We start from the raw sequence: 20,405 nt of genomic DNA, 5'->3' as shown, positions 1-20,405 counted from the left end.
AGGATGTCATCAATGTAATATATGAATCAAAAAGAAGATCTGGCCATGAGATGAGAGCGAGGGATAACTTGGGTTGCCCATGTGTTCCTTTGGTATCTTCATGTTGTAAAGAAAACTTGAGCAAGGCTTCCAGCATAGTAGATGGACACACTGTGGTAAATTTATGGGAAGACATGGGTGACAGTGGTACCAGATGTGCACACACAGGAGGGTTGTGAACTGCATCATTGAAGGGAATGATAAAGCTAGTGAGATCACAGTTTCATTGGCATATTGGACTATCTTAATGCTTATGTTTGGTTCTGAGGAGATGGATAAGGAGGCAAACAAGAGTCTCAGCAGGCAGTGAGGGAATGAGCAGAATGATGTTGAAACCTTCTCATGTGCTCAAAGGAGAAGGGATAGAAAAAAGGCAAAAAAAAAAAAGCAAGTGACCAACAAGATTCAATTCATGTTGCATCATGCCACTGTCATCCCCTCCATTTATTTTATGCTGTCGCTTACACCTTCAAACCGTGTTCCCATGACCACAGTTGCTATCAGCCAGTCATGAAGTTGATTAAGGTCTTGCTGTGATTTTCTTTGTGTGACTCAGCAAAATCTTCCAGTTCTCATTGTTAGCCTCAAAGCTAAGCTCAGTACACATTTTGAGTATATGGGCAATAATAATAGAAGCTTTTGCTGTTGTTAGATGTTTCAGAGCCAGAGCTTTTACTTTGATTGGGGGTTTCACCTCTTTCATATGTTTCTGTGGTATGAACAGGCTTAAAATTGCTTTTACAGAAAAAAATGTCCTATCAGTAGGATGAGAGTTAAGGAGTGTCCTCTTTCTCTTCTTTTTTGCTTTTCTCTGTTATAGGCCTCTTTTTCTTCCTCCCTTTATCTGCCCTTAGTCACTGAATATGATACATAATTCAACTTTAGTTCCATTTTTTTTCAAGGAAGAAACTGCCTACAAAGCATCTTTCATTTTCAGTCAAATACAGTGTATACGCACACACACGTGCGCGCACACACATGCATAGGTCCTGTGATAATGGCATGATAGCTGATGTGTGTTTTGGTTTTTTTACCATTTGAGGATGAATGAATCATTTTGTTTTTGTGATCTAAATATTCAGTTAATTTTGCCACAGTATTTAAGTGAAGCATTTAAGAAATATATAATCATTATATATGTAGATTTTTAGTGGGTAAACATTTTGTGTCACTTTTTATTTTTTGCATTATCAAAAAAGTCTTATTTTTCTCAATCAGCAAATTTGTTATCAGATTTAAAGTAATGAATTTGAGGGTATGTAGTCACTATGTTGTATTTATGAACTTTAAGTTGTAAATGTATCTGAAATCCTTTAATGCTATTTGTTACAGTGTCTGGTTTGTTATAACACCCGTGTCTTATCATTTAGGGAGGTTTTAGTTTTAGAACTACAAAAAAGGGCATCTTAAAATTTTTTTTTTACCTATAAGGTAGTGAATACTCTGAAAGTGATCTTATATTGAAGTATTAAATGTAATAAAGTGATATGCAGCTGCTTATTTGCTAGAATTGACTAAGCCCAGTTAGATGGGGTTGTTCCATTTATTAGTCCAGAAGTAACTAAATAGGTATTTTCAGGACATGCTTCACAGGGTTATCGCATTATGTTGCTATTTCACTAATTTCTCTTTATCAGTGCACTAATAGGTGATCAGTCTGACAGACCAATTGATTCTAACAAAATATGAGACACTGATTTATAAATTAGGATGTTATTTTTAAAATTTCATAATGAATGGTGCACCTGACCGAAAGACAGAAATTTGTCATCTCCCCAGGATTTCCTCTTCTCCACTGGTAGGTCCACTTAGTACATCAAATGTAAATCAAAAGATTGCTTGGTGAATTTAGAAGTATTTCTAGAAAGCTACGATAGCCACACATGGCGGCCCTGTTGCAGACTTCGTCGTCAGGACAGCTTGGGTTCAGGTCCCACAGCAGTGTTGCCATTGTCACCATTGACATGAATATTTCTCTCTTATATTTAATAATTAATTATTGTATTAGGACCTTGCTTTTTCCCTTTTCTGCTTCCTCATCTAGAAACCAACCAGGTCAAGATCGAATCAGGCAGTAGAAGAAATTCTAAGTTTAGGCTTGTAGGTGTATTCTTGCTTATTATGTTTGTTCTAACAGGTCCTGGGAAAATGTTGATTCTCCATATTATCAAGACAGGTGATAGGGAAAATGATGTCTCTCTGACCAAGATTTGAGTGAACTAAGTCAGGAACCACAAGACCTTAATTTTAATGTAGCCCACACCTTCTTATTGTCTTAACCAATTCTAGTTGATTGCTATCCCTTGGGAACCCCTCCCCCCTTCTTCTTCAAAGAGCATATAAACTGTAACCCCACCACCATTAGGGATCTTTGGTCTGAGACATGGCCAAATGACCATCCTTTTATTAATAACGTGCTGGCCTCCTTAATAAAATGATTAAATCACCTAGAAACTATGTCTCTCAAACTTTTTTAATCATCACAGTCATCATCATGATTATTTGTATAGTGCTTTAAGGTTTGCAAAATCCTTTACAAATAAGATCAACTAATGTACTTCTCAGTATCCCAGAAACTTTATTAGATTCTGAGTTTCCTCCCTATGAGTTACCTACATCCACAAAATCTGAGATGGAATAAAAAAGTCATTATAAATTATGCTTCTTCACTCTAGAGATACTTCTTTTTTAAAAAACTGAGGACCCTTGTCTATTCTCTCCTGAATTCTACTAGAGAAGTACTGCCATTTTTTTACTTACATCTTTTTCTAAGATTTTATCCAGACTACCTTATTTCTTTTTGCAATTCTCAATGTCATTTTTTTCAGATTAGCATACTTTCATAATATGCTACCGTATCTAAATTTGTTGATTATTTTGATTTATTACATTTTAAAGGGTGGCTTTTGATTTGGGACATTGGGGAAGGAGAGTGTTCATGTGTGGGGTGGGGGAGGAGACAGGAGAGAGGTGATGGCTTAATTTACTGTTAAGATTATCTTTAAGTCAAAATTAAAGCTTAGTACTCACATTCCTGAAGAAGGATAACCACATCTGAGAAGAATGGCTTCTTGGTGCCTTCAGTGCTGTAGTTTCTTGACCTTTTTTGTAGATTGTAAATTTTGCAATATACCTTTGGTATCCTGGAGTTCCTTGTTTATGTTACTTTTCTTTTTCAACTTGAATATTGAAAATACCTTTTAATGAATTTCTGTTTTTCAGGGTTATGTTCTTCTTGTCAAGTTGTTTGGAAGCTCATAATTAGCATTTGAAAATTATCCTTTTTGGGGGGAAGCAGATTTTTGCTTCTAACCTAGAGATGACTCCTAGCATTGTTTTGGTGCTCATTTTGAATCTTTGTTCTTTGGTGCCTAAATATCATAAAAGTTATGTATATTATCTAAACTTAATTGACTAATAAATGGTCCTATTCACAACAAAGGGGTAAAAAGTATTGATCATCTAACTAACTGGTTCTGGAAAACAAAGAAAAATAGAACAAGAAAAAGAAAGAAAATGAAGCTCTTAGTTTAAAAAAAATTGTTGCTTGGTTCCACTACTTTGTGTAGTTCACAACCATCTTATGAAATCCTGGCTTCTCTTTTGGTACCTGTTCACCCAGATCAAGACCTTGGACTATCAGTTTTGTATAACTCTCCATCTGTTCATCATGTTTGAGTATATCACCCTCGAGAATATCACCCTCGAGACCTAGAGTGGTACAAAATATAAGCTTTTATGAGTCAGAATTTTGAATGCCCAGAAATATATATTCCATTTATTACATTGTTACTATGTTCTCCTCCCACAAATTGTTTCACCTGAGGTCATAGCTTTCATAAAATTACTTAACAAGGTTAGGTGAGGCATGCTTGTACTTGTTATAATTCTCCTATGATTGTGATCCATCTACTTTTTTTAAGGAGCCTTGTCTTTGAAAATGTATATAAGTATAATAAAGCCTGATTAATTCAGCCTCCACTAAAATAGACTTGTTATAAATTATATATGGTACGTGTGATTATGCTACAGCAAAATATTTAAATTAGTTCCTCTGTAAATCTGAGACTTAGTTATGATATTAATACAATTGAACCTGTAATGTGTTAGCACAATATGGTGCAGTGGAAAAGGATGCACACTACAGTATGCTTAGACATTCACTAAATATTTGTTGAATAGATCAGCTTCCTATATAAAATGAGGCGATTAGATTCTTTAGGTGGTCTCTTAGGTCTCTTCCAGTTCTAAAATTCTGTGGTTTTGTGTTTTGACGAATGGACACACTATTTGAAATTAGGCATTACTTAAATCTTAGTTTCTCATAGAAATTCATTTTATGAATTTAAATAAAAACAAATTTAAATTTAAGAATGTAGTTTTTCAACGTAAACATTTTTGAGCACATATTCAGTTTCAAGGTATCATGACATGATTATTTTGAAAATGTTTAATTGAATTTACATAACAACTTGTTTTTATTCGTGTTAATACATAGCATTTACATATATTATCTCATTTGAACTGTACAGCAGTTCTGTAAGATAGGTACACTGGACGTTATATCCAAAGTATTTGAGTTTCAACTTCAGTATTTGACCTTCCAGTGAATAGCCTCAATTAATTTCTTTAAGTATTGACTGCTTTGATCTCTTTGCTGTCTAAAGGACTCTCAAAAGTCTTCTCTAGCACCACAATTTGAAAGCTTTGATTCTGTGGTGCTCAGCATTTCTTATAGCCCAACTCTTACAGTTATACATTGCTACTGGTAAAACCGTAGTTTTGACTATATGGGACCTTTGTCAGCAAGGTGATGGCTCTGCTTTTTAGTATGCTCTCTAGATTGACTATAGCTTTCCTTCTGAAGAGCAAGCGTCTTTTAATTTCATGGCTGCGATAGTTATCTGCAGTGATCTTTGAGCCTAAGAATATTTCTTCTCCCTCTATTTGCCAAGAAGTGATATAACCAGTTGCCAAAATCTGTTTTTTTTTTTAATGTTAAGCTTCAAGCCAGGTTTTTACACTTTCCTCTTTCACCCTTATCAAGAGGCTCCTTAATAGTCCTTTTCCTTTTCTGCCATCAGAGTGCCATCCAGCCTGCTCTTCTGGCAATTCTTGGTTCACGTTGTTGAAACCTAGTTTGTAGAATCTTAAACATAACCTTGTTGGCATGTGAAATTAGTGCAGTTGTTTGGTAATTTAAACATCCTTTGGTATTGTCCTTCTCTAGAATTGGGATGGAAGCTGATCTTTCAGTCTAGTGGCTACTGTTGAATTTTCTAAATTTGTTGGCATATTGAGTGCCGCGCTTTAACAGCATCATCTTTAAGGGTTTCAGATGACTCGCTGGGAATTCCATCATCTCCACTGGCTCTATTGTTAGCACTGCTGCCTAAGGCCCACTTGACTTCATTTTCATCTTCCGATGTCATTTCTTTTATCATCTTAGTACAGTCTATGTGGTTTTCTCTACAAAGATACTGGAGTGGTACGTCATTTCCTTTCTCCAGTGGATCACTTTTTGTCAGAATTCTTCACTTTGACCTCTCTATATTAGGAAACCCTGCACACACCATACCTTCAGTGAGCTATGTAAGGCACCCCTCTCTCCCCCCATGACAATGCCAGTGATGGGGAGGGGCATAAAAGAAGACAATTGACTTTGGAATGTTTTGGAAGTAGAAGATCAAGGTCCACATCCAGACTCAAAAACATACTGTTACTCACTTAAGTTCTCTATGTTTCAGTTTCCTCCTCTGCAAAATGGAATTAATACTTGCATTTCTTACACACAGTATTTTTGTGAAGAATATGCTTTATAAGCCATAAAGTGATAAATGTAAGCCTTTGTTATTATTTCTGGGGTTTCACCATTGAAATATCTTTCAGACTATTCATTATTATAATTCTGTTTTAGTATTCAAGTGATTATACTGTAATATTTAATTATTAAGTAAGAATATTACTTTATGTACCATACCTTTAGTCATAAAGAAAAGAGCCAAAGAAATAGCAAAGGCTGATCTTGTTGGGTTCATGAAACTAATGGGAGGGAAAAAAAACTTAATGAATTTAAGCTTAAATTTAGATCTCACGGCTTATAAAGCCTGCAGAAATGTAATTAGCAAGTTGAATATTATATAAAGAGAAAATAGATTTGATCATAATATAATATTTAAGATTTTATGTGCAGCACATAAAAAAGGTATGTGAGATTGTGACCTGGCCTCAGATTGTTCAGATTATGGACTGTATTTCAGGGAGAATGGTGTAGAGGAAAGTATCATAATGGCAATCAGGAGGCCTGAGTCTTTGTCTGAGATCTACCATTAACCTTTTAAGATGCTGGGCAAATAATTTAATAATTTAATTTTATTTTCCTGATATGCATAATGAAAGAATGAAGGTGTTAAGACTAAGGTCCTTTTCATATCTAACTCCTGAGATTCTTTATTTTTGTACCAGTTCTAACAGAAGCTAAAAATTGTGAAGCAGATATCAGTGCTGTTAGTAATCTGAAGATGAAGTTCTGAGAGAAAACTCCATTCCTAGAGAGTTGTTACACACTGTCTAGTTGTTTCTCTCTAATTGTCTGGGGCATACTGCGATCTCTAAGGGCAAGTCTTTACACTTTGTGAGCCTTCTTCCTTTCGTGTGTTTCTTAATATATGTTGACCAGATTGGTTACTTGCAAAGGATATGGTTTCAGCATCAGTTGGTTTTCTCTCTACCCATCACCAATTATAGTAGTTTTATTCTCAGTTCATAAATGCTTTTGGTAGGAAAACGATAGAAAAGAAAGCATTTAATGGCTATGTTATACCTTTCTATGCAGGTTATTGTTGTTTGGTTCAGTCATGTCTGACTCTTTGTGACCCCATGAACCGTAGCATGCCAGGCCCTTCTGTCCTCCACCATCTTCCAAAGTCTGTCTAAGCTTATGTTTGTTGCTTCCATGACATTATCTCTTCGTTTCATTCTTTGCAATTTCCTTTTCCTTTTGCCTTCAATCTTTCCCAACATCAGAGTTTTTTCCAGTGAGCCCTGTCTTCTCATTTTTTAGCCAAAGTATTTATGCTTCAACTTTTATATTTGTCCTTCCAATGAATAGAGTTGATTTCTTTTTAAGTATTGACCGATTTGATCTCCTTGTTTCAGAAGACTTCTGCAGCACTGCAATTTAAAAGCATCAATTCTATACAGGTAGAATTCCCAAAATTGTTGGGTTTTGTGGATGTTTTATGAGGGTACAGCAAGGATCAGATATCTGTGCACCCTATACCAGTAAGTTTGGAATAATCAACCTGGTTTTAATTATTTGAGGGAAGGTTGTGCCTTGTTCCTTCAGCATTAATTTGAAGCTTATATTTGTAATAAAATGTTATGTTTAAGGTGAATTATATTAAACACTGTAATAAATATTGTTATTATGCATATTCAAATTAAGCACTTATGTGCTGCCTAGAGAATCAACAAATGTGAATTAATCTAAATATAAATTACTGTTTAATGAGTTGGAAGGTGTACTTGCTAGTTGTCAACAGAAAATAAGCAGTTTAATTTTGTACAATCTTTCATACTTAAGTTTTTGCTTTTTCAGTAATGAAGAAATCCATCTTCATCACTTATGAAGAATTTATTTCTACGTAATTCTGAGTGTCCTTACTAGATCTGCAGCCTCTAAGACTAGAGTCTAGATTAGTGCTATTTGAAAGAGATAACTAAAACTCTGTGAACACAGGTTATAAAAACATATTGTGTTATCTGTTCGTGTCTATGTCCCTGAAGAAAAGCTGACTGTCTAGTTTTAAGGTTTTTATATATATTTTATTCTAGACAACCACTAGAAGCATGTAAAGCCAGTTATTTTTTTGAGATTCTATTTACAAAAACTGAATTGCAACAAGATTTTCTGATCTGTTGACATTAATATTTGAGCTGTCTCCATGCCAGCAGACAGCCCAGTGAAGTAATGCAAATAGTGCAGAGGGCAAGTTTAAACAAAGCTATAAAAGAGCCCAGTTGCATTTGTTTCTACTGTTCACCCATTTGGAGAATAGAGTTGTTTTAGCACAGATGTCTCCTGTAGCCTGGAAATGTTAAGGATAAACCCTGGTGGGAATTAGTTACTTCTGAACTGTGTGGCATAAAACAAATTAGTCACTTGTATACTTTGAACAGGAAATATCACTCATAGGATATTGGCTTATAGATTGACGTTTTATTTTAGATTTCTTTTTTTTTTTCACTCCTTTCAGTGCTTAGAAGTTAAAAGAAACATCCTCTAGTTAATGTTATTCATTCTTTAGTGTCTTCTTTGCATTCACAAACAACTTTTGAAATAATGCTAGACAAGTTGGGTCAACAAGACCAGGTGGTGGGAATCTAGGAATACAATGCACTGCTTTCAAAAAACTGTCAGCCCAATAGTCTTTTCATGGCAAGAGAACAATTCATTCTGAAGTGCAAGGTGTGTGTCATGGTGTCATCTTGAAAGAATTCAGATTCAGACTGTCTCCAAACCAAGCAAGGACATTTATTGGGGGTGATGCTCTTCTCTTTAAGGAGAAGCTAGGGATTTTTATAGAGGAAATGTGCCACGTGGGCAGGTAGATGAGCCAATCAGGGATATGCAGGCAAGGGACAGTAGCTCAGAGTTCTGCACATATCCTTTTCAGACACATCATCATTTCATTGGCCAGCCCATTTGCCCAGGGCAGAGGGGCCCCTGTTAATCTCACCATTTCCCCCCTCTAAAGTGGGGACCCAAATTCATTTGGGAAAAAGAGATTGAGATTAAAACTACTTCAGGATGAAAAGAGGTGTAGAGTTGTCCCTGCCACACTGGATCCCAGGGGGAGGAGTTGACCAGAACTGAGTGTATGCAGTGTCTAAGGGATGGGGGGTAGGTATGGGCTGGTATCCACTACCAACTATAGGTGAATGGCCTGTAAGTCTGGAAGACACAAATCTGACAAGCGAGTTCAATATGCAGGGCCCAAATATAAGGAACAACAAAATAATTAGAAGTGGTATCAGAATGGAGGAAAATAAAGAAAGAAACCAAGAGCCCCATTAGAATCATTTACATTTGACATACAGAGTTGTCTGATCTTGTTACTTTCTTAAAAGTTTCCACTCTTATTCCAGTCCTTTAGGAGGATCAGATACTATTGGGGATTTAAACCTGTATGTGGAAATATAAGTAAGAACACTCTTGCAGGTAGAAGTTTTCCACCCGTAGGTACAATAGTTATACAAATGAATTTACTTATAAGAGGCTGACTTTATTCCAGTTATAATAAAAGACTTGGGAGGATGCTTAAGTAATTCCAAAATAGTACATATCAATAAGTTGTTTATGATAAAATATGTTTGTACTATAGGACTTGCAGGACGAACAGGTGTTATTACCACATTAGTAATAAACCTGAATGAAATTTACTTTTTCATTAATGTAACACAAAATATTCTATGAGTTATCTCCCTCTAAGAAAATTGATTGCGCTGAAATTCTCTTCCCCAGACCAAACTGAAGCTATTTCTGATTTAGTTTCATTAATTAATAGAATAACAGCTAGGTCCTTCAGTTAGTTGTACCAGTACTCAATGATTCTTACATCTTTATGAAACATTTAAGGACCTTATTTTATCTTTGCCTAATTATTCCTGTATTATTCTGAAAGAATGTTCTGTTTCATGACTATGCAGGCAGACAAGCCTGAGTGCTTATTTACTTAGTTGTTCGGAATATGGAATGACTATATATTCAGATTGAGAACAGTAAGATCTCACATATTGGTATTGAATTCGTATCTTTTACTGACCACTTGCTCTGAATATAGAAATTTTCCATAAAAGGAAAAAGGAGGGACATGATTATACCAGCATCAAACCGGTCCTTCAGGCTTAAACCTAAGGACACATATGAGACAGGATAAAGCAGCCTTAGTTATGTTTGATTTCAGGTAAGAGCCACAGTTCAGCAATCAACCATGCAGTAACGATTCCACTTCATAATCAGACTCAGGAATAGTCAGGTGGGAAAAATATCCTTTTCAAAGGAACATAATGGGAAAACTGAGTCAGGAGGATCCCATCTTAGGGCTGATGCCAAGGTTGTCCTCTCAACTTTTCCCAGATGTAAACCTCCACCTGCGGTTCAGGATCTTGTTGCCTCTGTGTAGCTTGTGGCATTTGTGTTGAATGTTGTATTACCGAGTCATCGGACAACTAAACCTAAAATTTAAACCTCAAAATAAAATCAGTTACAGTCTCAAGAGCTTTTACCTAAAATGGTAAGTTTCACTAATCACAGCTTAGAGCTAGGTACAATTATTTTTATTCTTATGGAGTTACAGTAAGTAATAAAAATTTATCACAACTCATATACATAAAAGATTTCACTTAACATCTTTCAAACATCTTTCACTTATTTTTTTTCTTTGCTTCTCAAGTTCTTTCAATTTTCTTTGTCTTAGAAATAATTTCTACATAGACTTGCAAATTTCCAGCAAGCCAAGTTCATTGTTTAGGAGCTCCATAACCCAAACAAGCTCTTTTCCCAGAGCTGATGGCTTTGCCCACACAGATGATTTCTAGGAACCTGGCAAGCTTACAAATAAGGGAAATCTATAGGGAACCCAGAGAAGGGGCTGATCTTGATGCCCCCTCCTGTCCACTCCATAATATTCTTTCTCCAAACTGATATAAACCACATACGTTCTGGATGGCAAGCCTGCTATTTTCAGTCTTAATTTAGTTTGTTTTGCCCTGACTGAATTTCCCTCATATCCTTCTATGGGTACCTACTTGCCAGGATATCTTTCAGGGTTCCATGTAGCATCATGCATTCCACACTGGTATCTGCCAGAGCAGATAAAAAAAAAGTCAGAATTAGGAGAGATATATTTCACTCAAAATGAGACCAGAATGAATTCACTTACTTGGATCTATGTTCAAAGTTCCAATGTATTACACAGAATCTGGGTTATGATTTTAATACTGACTGTAGTATTTAATTTTACACAAATGGTGTTTATTCCAAACACTTCATATTATGGGGTCCATTATTTCCAGCCAGTCCACTGTTAAAGATTATAAAAGTGGCAGTTTGATATTAAGATTTCATCTGCCCCAATTATCACACTTAAGAACATTTTTAAATTTAGTTCAAGTTTGGATTCCACAATCTTGGAAGCAACCCATTGTTCTCTATAACTTCTTATGAATAGGAGTCTCATATAATTTATTGTCAAATTTCCAATTTTAACACATACCCCAATTAAAAAGGGTTATTTTTATAATTGACCAGCACTTAACTTTAAGGCTCCCTGAATTCTAGCTAAATATTCTGATCAAACTCAGTTATCTTTTTGGTCCTGGTACACAAAACCTTTCTCCTTTTTCTTTTTTTTTTTTTTTGGAGGGGGGAAGGGAGGGCAATTAGGGTTAAGCGACTTGCCCAAGGTCACATAGCTAGTAAGTGTGTCAGGTGTCTTGAGGCTGGATTTGAAGTCGGATCACCTGACTCCAGGCCCGGTGCTCTACTTACTGAGCCACCTAGCTGCTGCCTCCTTTCTCCTTTTTTCATGAGCCAGTCCAGTTCCAAAGTACAAGCCTTGAAACTTTCACTAACACAGCCCCCAAGCTTACCTGTCTGTGTAATCAGTGAAGCGACTTTCTTCTCAGATCTGAGGGAGAAGGTTCATCTTTTACTCTTGTCTGTCTTTTTGCACCCCAGAACCTGGCCACAGTTCAGGAATATAGAGGGAGAGAAAGAAAATTTTTTGCTAGTAAGTTTTTCTTTCCAAAAGTTTCCAAACTGTTTACTCTCATACCCTCTGTTCCCGCTGTTAGGCAAACAGATTATGCCTTTCTTTCCACCCATGCTTCTCTCATTCCTTCATGTTTAAACTTTCTTGCCTTTACTTTTCTCTACTTATCCCTCTGGTGGACTTTGATTAAAGCCTCTTAAAAATTGCACACAGATTATTTCTTTCTTATTCTGATCCTACACTTCTCTTACTCTTCTCTATTTGCCTTTACCAATCATAACCTAAATAATAAAATATTTTTCTTTCTCCTGTTCACCTGCTCCTCTGAGGCTGCTGCAATCAGGGAGGGAAGGGGTGGGGGGGGAAGGAGACATTCCATTGGTATCCTGCCAGACCATGCCAATTGTAAGGTCCAGAATTCCTCCAGCTGAGGAACCCTGTACCTCTCCCCGCCAATTACCATGTTGCCACAGCGGGGTAGATAGATCAAATTGCGAAGTCTTTCAAGTAGTTCTACTACTGAAATTATAGGTTATCATCAAAATAAAGACTTTATTTTATATTTGTGTATAGCAGATAAGTGCTAAGAATGCCTAGGTGACTTTAAGTATCACAATATTATGTTATCTTACAGATGTAACTTTTTTCATGTTTTCTCCGATGCCAGTCCAGAATTTCATGAGTTCTCACATTCATGTGATTAGCACAACACTATATACCTTATCTTATATTTTAACTGTGTAGCATAACATTTTAATTATGTATGAGAGTTCCTGGTGTACAGAATAGAGAGCTGGCCATGGAATTAGGAAGGTCTGATTTTAACTTCCACTATTGACACATACTGTGTGACCCAAAGCTAGTCACTTAATCTCTCAGTTCCCCTAGGCAACTGTCCAAGACAGTTGATTTGCATAGATAAAGGAAGTTGCTTACCAAGTACCTTTATCACAGGTCTGGTTTTTATATAGGTATGTGAGTGTGTGTGTGTGTGTGAATGTGTGTATTGAATGTATAATTCTTTTACATCTCATGTTTAATAATTGTTTAATACAGTTAACTTTTTTGTGTCATGGACCCCTGTGGTGAAGCCTATGGGCATCTCAGAATGTTGTTAAATACATAAAATGAAATGCATAGGATTTCAAACTATATTGAAATAGTTATCAAATATTGAAAAAGAGTTCAGGGATCTCAAGTTAAGAATCCCTGGTTTATGTTTTTCTTTCCTCTCCAACTAATTGGCAATCTCTTCTGTGTAGGAACTGTCTTGTATTACTTTGATAACCCACAGCATCTAGAGTATAGTACTAAGTAAATAGTTAGGCACTTGAAAAATTCTTGTTGATTGATTTTCTTTGTTGATTTATTTCTTTTCCATAGGTTAAAATAATTTCTATTTTGTCTTCCATTTTTCTTGAAGGCTCTTCCTTCTTCCATGATTATAGTAGCAGTTTACTGTCCAGTGATAGCTGCTATCTTCATTGTTCTGAAGATGGTCAATTACCGCCTGCACAGAGCACTTGATGAAGGAGAAGTTATAGAGAAGAGTGGTAATGAACTCACTGATAAGGGAACCAAGCCTGAAAAAGACAGCTGTTCAACCAGGAGAAAAGATAGCAATGGACCTAGGTAAGGAAGACTGCTTTTCCATCCTGCATTGCTGAGTCTTCTGCACCCACCATACTTTATGGTTTTATCTGTCAATATGGTTGACTAGGGTTAGTCTTTACAGGTGGCTAGGAATAGATCAGAGCTAACTTGTCTACATGGGGATTAGACCTACTACTGACCTACTATAATGTATCTTAGAACAACATATCCACTCTAGATATCCTTGATCTTTTAATATTCTGGAACTTACTTGAGCCAAAAAACCCCATTGAGAACATATGTAGGAATAATACAGCATGATCCATAAAGCTTCAGTCATAAACCACTAATCTTCAGTAATAAATTCAGTAATCTGCAGTAATAAAAATGGTAATACCTTTGGATCAGTTTGCTCTCTGACTTTTTATTATTCCCTATAAAATTTTCTGTCTTTTTGTGGAATTAAGCATGAAGAATAAAAATGTAAGCCATTCCTGATTTTCATCTAGGAAAGAACTTAAAATCCACTGCATCTCACTGGACATTTGAAATCTCGTTCCTGAAAACTGAGTTTTATTAGCAGAGGAATGGATAAATTATATATTTGTAAATTGTGTCCTTTGATATAGCCTCTTTGGGTAGGGAAGTTGCCGTATCTTCACTTGACCGTACCTCTACTTTGTAGTAAAGTGCTTGTAAAGGTGGTTAGGTCCCTGATTGCCTACAGTTCTCCTTTCCACATCTTGACTTTCCCCATCGTAGTTTCAATGTATTATGGGTTGGCATAAGAAATAAAATGGGGAATTTTGGGGAGTTTTGAGAGAGCTACAGATGATACATGAAGGCCAGCAGATGACACAGAGCCTATGACCAAATACTTAACCTAAATTTTACAGTAAGATACTGTAAACACCCCATAAAAGAAAAAGAAAAAATTCAGACTTCTCTGGTAGGAATGTAGGGACAAAATTTTTATGCAGATTTTCCAGATTGTGGTGGCACCTGCCCCTAACCGTGTGATATGGAAGGGATAATTATAGTTGTCCTACTATGTAACTTAGGCTGGGATATGGTCCCATAGTGATAAGGACTCTGTACTACTTATATTCTGTTAGTTTTGGGAACAAGCTTCTGTATTATGAGCGATAATTTGAGATGCAAATAATCAGAAGTTGATAATATTTGAATTAATCATTCAGCCAAAAGAAAAATTATTTTCCTGTATGATTATAGGAATTCTTCTAGCATTATTCTTATACCCTACAGAATAAAAATTAGTAACCTTTTTAGGACTCAACACTACTAGTGGGACCAAGTAATGCCAGGGGTGCCACTTGTATTTAGGTATAAGCAGGTGAGAAGGTGAAAAGGGATAAATAAAAAAGGAAGGAGAAAATAAAGAGCAAGAGAAGAAGAAGAAGAAGGAAGCAAAAGTGGTGCATATGGTGGCAAAGTAATAATGAGAATCTTGAGAATGAATGGAAGGTAATCAGAAATGACCTTATTCCGATATTTGAAACTAGGTAGTTGTACCAACAGTGTCTATTTAAAAAAAAATGTAATTGTAACTCGCATTGTTTGCGTAATATATTCTCTGGTAGTTTTCAAGTCAATATCTTATTTCCCCTAAGGCTGTCATCTTTGATGTGTTTTCCTTATCAACAATCTATTATGATTAATCTATTTCTGTAGCTCCAGAACTAAACATTGGAGGGGGGGGGCGGACCCAAAGAGCCAGAGAAGAGGAACACACTATGAACCAACAGACAATGTTGATTGAGAATATTTGAGTAAATCAAAACTATTTCAGATGCTAGTGTTTTAGAAATTAATTTAGTAATCCTATCCAAAAGAAGTTTTGAGGAAGTGTAATTTAATTATTTGATCAGTATCTTTTGGCATGTAGCAGAATTTCTAGTTACTTGAGAGTGCAGGGGTTTGGCTTAGTTTTAAGGAATAGTGAAGATTACAGCTAATTGTGAAGTGGTCCAAATATAAGGACTGTGATGACTTCTAATCAATAGCTGGTTTCTGTAAATTGGTATTAGAACTAGGTGCTTGCTGAGCATTGAATATGAAAAGGAAGAAGTCTTAGGCTAACTTTTTTGCCTTCCCAACTTTTCCAGCCTATTTTATTAGCAGCAGAAGCCAGAGGAGTTAAAAAAAACAAAAACAAACCCAAATTGGCAAGCTTGACTTTTTACCTGAAGATACTTGTTTTAGTCGGTTTCTGGAAAGACTCTTGTTAGGTTGGATTGTAGTATCCTAGAGCCTAGTCTCATCTAGAGTGAGATGAAATAGGGTTGGTAGTCTGAATCACCTCCTCATTCTCTAGGCAAGGAAGTGGAGACTCATAGAAGCCCAGTGATTTTTTTTTCTCATGGTCACACAACCAGGAGGTGTTAGAGGAACAATCTGAACTCAAGTCTTCTAAGTTTAGCACTCAATCTATTTCCTTTTGAAGTAATTTAGTTGATTTGCTTTATAACTGAAGCTTTTAAACTTAAAACTAAAATAGTAATTTAATTTTTCTTTTAATAATTGTATTTCTTAGAAGGATGGAAGCATTGACAAAGTCACAGATTTCCTAAAATAGGAATAGAAATAGGTTGCCAAGGATATGGGGGAATAGATTGAATTTGGGGTCTGGATAAAATTGCTATTATTATCTTTGAAAAATTCAATGAATTTTTAAATTGTTTCAGAATTGGACTCGTTACATATTCAACAATTTTTGGGACTTGGAAAATGCATGGAACATGAGCAGATTTGATTCTTCAGTCAGAATAATATTAACTGATATTTTTGGATATTGGTTAATCAATTAAAAATCATGAATTAACCAAGAGTACGGATACACATTGTAAGTTGGCTAGTATTTTGAGAACCTTAACTTTGGTGTGTTCTAGATTTAAGAATGAGGCCTTGTGGCCTCATAAAATTGAGTTGAGTTTTCTAAAGAAAATATTATAATCATAACTTGATAAGATGCCTACTTTGGAAATGTATGAGAGCCAATATTGTTCCTTTTCCTTCTTCAGATAGTTAATACTTTTATATTCTTGAACGGTAGTAATATAAGCATTTATGCTGAATTTTCAAATGTACTTTTTCTTCCAGATTTTGTTGAGATTTGTAACTATTTACTGAGGATTGTTTTCATGGCAATTCTGAAACTCTCCTTCAGCTTAATAGTTTGTTTATAATTGAGTTTTGAAACATATACAATTCCGGGAGTGTATTATGTTAAAGGATAGCTTTGGGAGTTTAATAATTGACTTTACATTGAGACAGGATTTGGAGAGACCAAATAAATAAAGTCACTGAGGCTGACTAAGTCATAAAGGATTATAACTAAAGAGTTGTATTATTGCCTAAAGAAAAAGCTTATCTGTAATTCCCTGGAAGGAGTTAGGATTTTCTTTTTTTTTTTTAGAAATTTCAAGTCTAAAATGAGTTTTAGAAATTATTTGTTGATTCCTGTTGCAGTTATCCCCTGGTGTACAAATGGACAGTCAGTGCTTAGTGAGGCATCTGCTATATGCTCTTGCAAGAAGCATTCCCCAAACTTCTGTTGCTTACCACAAATGAAGAAGGATTTAGGAGAAAGATACATACATGGCCAGGTGCCAGTGTTACCAGTGCTACCACATTCCTTCCAATAGCAATGCATTTTCTGAATGCATTTTCCTCTGCAAATAGTATGGTGGTTAGGTTTCTAGGAAAATGTCTTTACCCCATAGTATAGTTCAGTATCTTTATTGATTAAATAGGTTCTTGTAGGCTATTCTGGGAACCTGACAATGGTTAATAGCATTTTTAAAAATTGAAAATGTATGTTAAATTCCAGAATTCTAAACAACCTGTTTAAGGTGAGGCTGCCTGTACCCATGTTTATCTTTTTTATTTTGTCACAGATAAATTAGGTTATTTTTGTTTTAGAAGTCTTTAAAAAATTATTTATTTAATATTTTTAGTTTTCAACATTGATTTTCACAAGAATTTGAATTACAAATTTTCTCACCATTTCTACCCTAACCACCCCCCCTCCGAGTTGGCATATATTCTGATTGCCCTGTTCCCCAGTCAGCCCTCCCTTCCATCACCCCACTCCCCGTCATCCCCTTTTCCCTTACTTTCTTGTAGGGCCAGATGGATTTCTGTGCCCAATTGCCTGTGTATCTTATTTCCTGGTTGCATACAAAAACTTTTTTTTTTAATATCTGCTTTTAAAACTTTGAGTTGCAAATTCTCTCCCCTCTTCCCTCCCCACCCACCCTCCCTAAGAAAGTAAGCATTTCAACATAGGCCATGTGTATCATTATGCAGAACCCTTCCATAATACTCATGTTGTGAAAGACTAACTATATTTTGTTCCTTCCTATCCTCTCCCCCTTTATTCAATTTTCTCCCTTGAACCCTGTCCCTTTTTGAAAGTGTTTGCTTTTGATTACCTCCTCCCCCTATCTGCCCTCCCTTCTATCATCCCCCCCTTTTTATCTCCTTCCTGCTTTCCTGTGTGGTAAGATCCCCAATTGAGTGTGTGTCATTCCCTCCTCAGGTCAAATCCTATGACAGCAAGATTCACTCATTCCCCCTCACCTGCCCCCTCTTCTCTTTCTACAGAACTGCTTTTTCTTGCCACTTTTATGCGAGATAATTTACCCCATTCTCTCTCTCCGTTTCTCCCTCTCTCAATATATTCCTCTCTCATCCCTTAATTTGATTTTATTTTTTTAGATATCATCCCTTCCTATTCAGCTCACCCTGTACCCTTTGTCTATATCTATCTGTCTATCTATATATGTATATTCCCTTCAGCTACCCTAATACTGAGGTTTCATGAATTATACACATCATCCTTACATGTAGGAATTAAACAAAACAGTTCAACTTTAGTAAGTCCCTTATGATTTCTCTTTCTTGTTTACCTTTTCATACTTCTCTTGATTCTCGTGTTTGAAAGTCAGATTTTCTGTTCAGCTCTGGTCTTTTCACTGAGAAAGCTTGAAAGTGCTCTATTTTGTTGAAAATCCATATTTTGCCTTGGAGCATGATACTCAGTTTTGCTGGGTAGGTAATTCTTGGTTTTAATCCTAGCACCATTGACCTCCGGAATATCATATTCCAAGTCCTTCGATCCCTTACTGTAGAAGCTGCTAGATCTTGTGTTATCCTGATTGTGTTTCCACAATACTCAAATTGTATCTTTCTGGCTGCTTGCAGTATTTTCTCCTTGATCTGGGAGCTCTGGAATTTGGTGACAATATTCTTAGGAGTTTTCTTTTTGGGGTCTTTTTCAGGAGGTGATCAGTGGATTCTTTCAATTTCTATTTTGCCCTGTGGCTCTAGAATATCAGGGCAGTTCTCCTTGATAATTTCTTGAAAGATGATATCTAGGCTCTTTTTTTGATCATGGCTTTCAGGTAGTCCAATAATTTTTAAATTATCTCTCCTGGATCTATTTTCCAGGTCAATGGTTTTCTCAATGAGATATTTCACATTGTCTTCCATTTTTTCATTCCTTTGGTTCTGTTTTATAATATCTTGATTTCTCACAAAGTCACTAGCTTCCAGTTGCTCCAGTCTCATTTTTAAGGTAGTATTTTCTTCAGTGGTCTTTTGGACCTCCTTTTCCATTTGGCTAATTCTGCCATTCAAGGCATTCTTTTCCTCATTGGCTTTTTGGAGCTCTTTTGCCTTTTGAATTAGTCTATTTTTTAAGGTGTTATTTTCTTCAGTATTTTTTTGGGTCTCCTTTAGCAAGTCATTGACTTGTTTTTCATGGTTTTCTCACATCATTCTACCTCATTGTTAGAGGCTGGAGGAAAGAAGAAGAGAATGCAGGATGATTCCAAGGGATTTTAGAGGAAGAGAGGGGGGAGAAGAGGGAGCTCACAGGGAATAGACTTAATTTTCTCAGTAAAGAAATAGTCAGTGTCCTTGACTGAAAAGTTGTGTGGAAGAGCTTGAGGAAAGAAGTTCGGAATAGCTTCTATGGAGAGTGAAATAAGATTTAGGGAAGAATCAAAGGTGTTCTTGTTATGGTGAGGACCCTGTTGAAGTTAAATGAAGTAAATTTGTAATATACCCCTTCAGGAGAGTTGTTTGTTTTGCCTTAATTCTCATCTTCTTTCTGCAGCATGTGAAATGAATAGGCCAGTGATGAAAGTAATTCAAGGCTTGTGTTTTAAAAAAGCTGAGCCTGGCACCATTGGACAAGGGGACAAGGGATTCAAGAGTATGTGGAGTTCAACCGGTCAAAAATAGTGTGGAGGTTTGGAAGGGAGGAAAGTGAAGCTGGAGCAGGGCTAGCAACTTGGGAAAATACTGAGGATTGGAGGGATTAGAAGGTTGTTATGAGAACAAAGAATAATCAGGAGGGAATGAGGCATAGGGAGAGATTAAGTTCTTGATTGTGATAGATTTTGTAACACGTGTATATTCCTACTGCATTTTGGACAAAACTGGTCCACTCTTATGCTTTCTATTTCTGAGAATTACAGCATTGAGTTACATTTTAGAAGTTCACTTAAAGAAGTAGGTGGATGAAGAGCAAACTATTTTCGCTGTGATAAATGAGATTAGAATCTTTTAAATGATTCACAGAATTTAATGTAATGCATTAGTGTATGTGAATTTTATGAACCTATGTTCCTTCATGTTTAATAAATAGAACTTTAGTTTTTCAAAAGTTAAACAATTTTCAGTATGAGATTTGTTGCCATGTTGTAGTCTTAGTTCTTTTAGTGGTAGAAGTTAGGCGCTTTGGCATTTTACTAGATTTGAGCATCATTCTAATTATATTATCTAGTAATTTGTTGCTTTGAAAGAAATTGTTTATTTTATTCATCACTAAGTTTCAGAATTTACTGGGTAAAGTGTGTTTTTCACCATAGAATTTAAATTTTTTAAAAATGGTGGCATATGTTCTAATAATCTCATTGCAAACAAGCCATGTTAAGACTTTGTTTCCAGTGAGATTATGAAGTTGCA

At 35.8% G+C, this 20,405-nt stretch overlaps 1 protein-coding gene across 1 annotated transcript in view; it reads left to right on the top strand.

The window, feature by feature from the left end:
- The window catches only part of PCNX1 (pecanex 1), a 219,248-nt gene that overhangs the window by 30,261 nt on the left and 168,582 nt on the right, over positions 1-20,405 (top strand). Inside the window, 1 exon segment of the mRNA XM_036737003.1 lies at positions 13,240-13,448. Coding sequence (XP_036592898.1) covers positions 13,240-13,448 — 209 coding nt within the window.

This window comes from Trichosurus vulpecula, chromosome 8 (genome assembly GCF_011100635.1).
Source record: "Trichosurus vulpecula isolate mTriVul1 chromosome 8, mTriVul1.pri, whole genome shotgun sequence".
NCBI classification, from domain to species: Eukaryota; Metazoa; Chordata; class Mammalia; order Diprotodontia; family Phalangeridae; genus Trichosurus; species Trichosurus vulpecula.
Note: the sequence above shows the minus strand (reverse complement) of the source record. Positions and strands in the feature narration are given on the sequence as shown.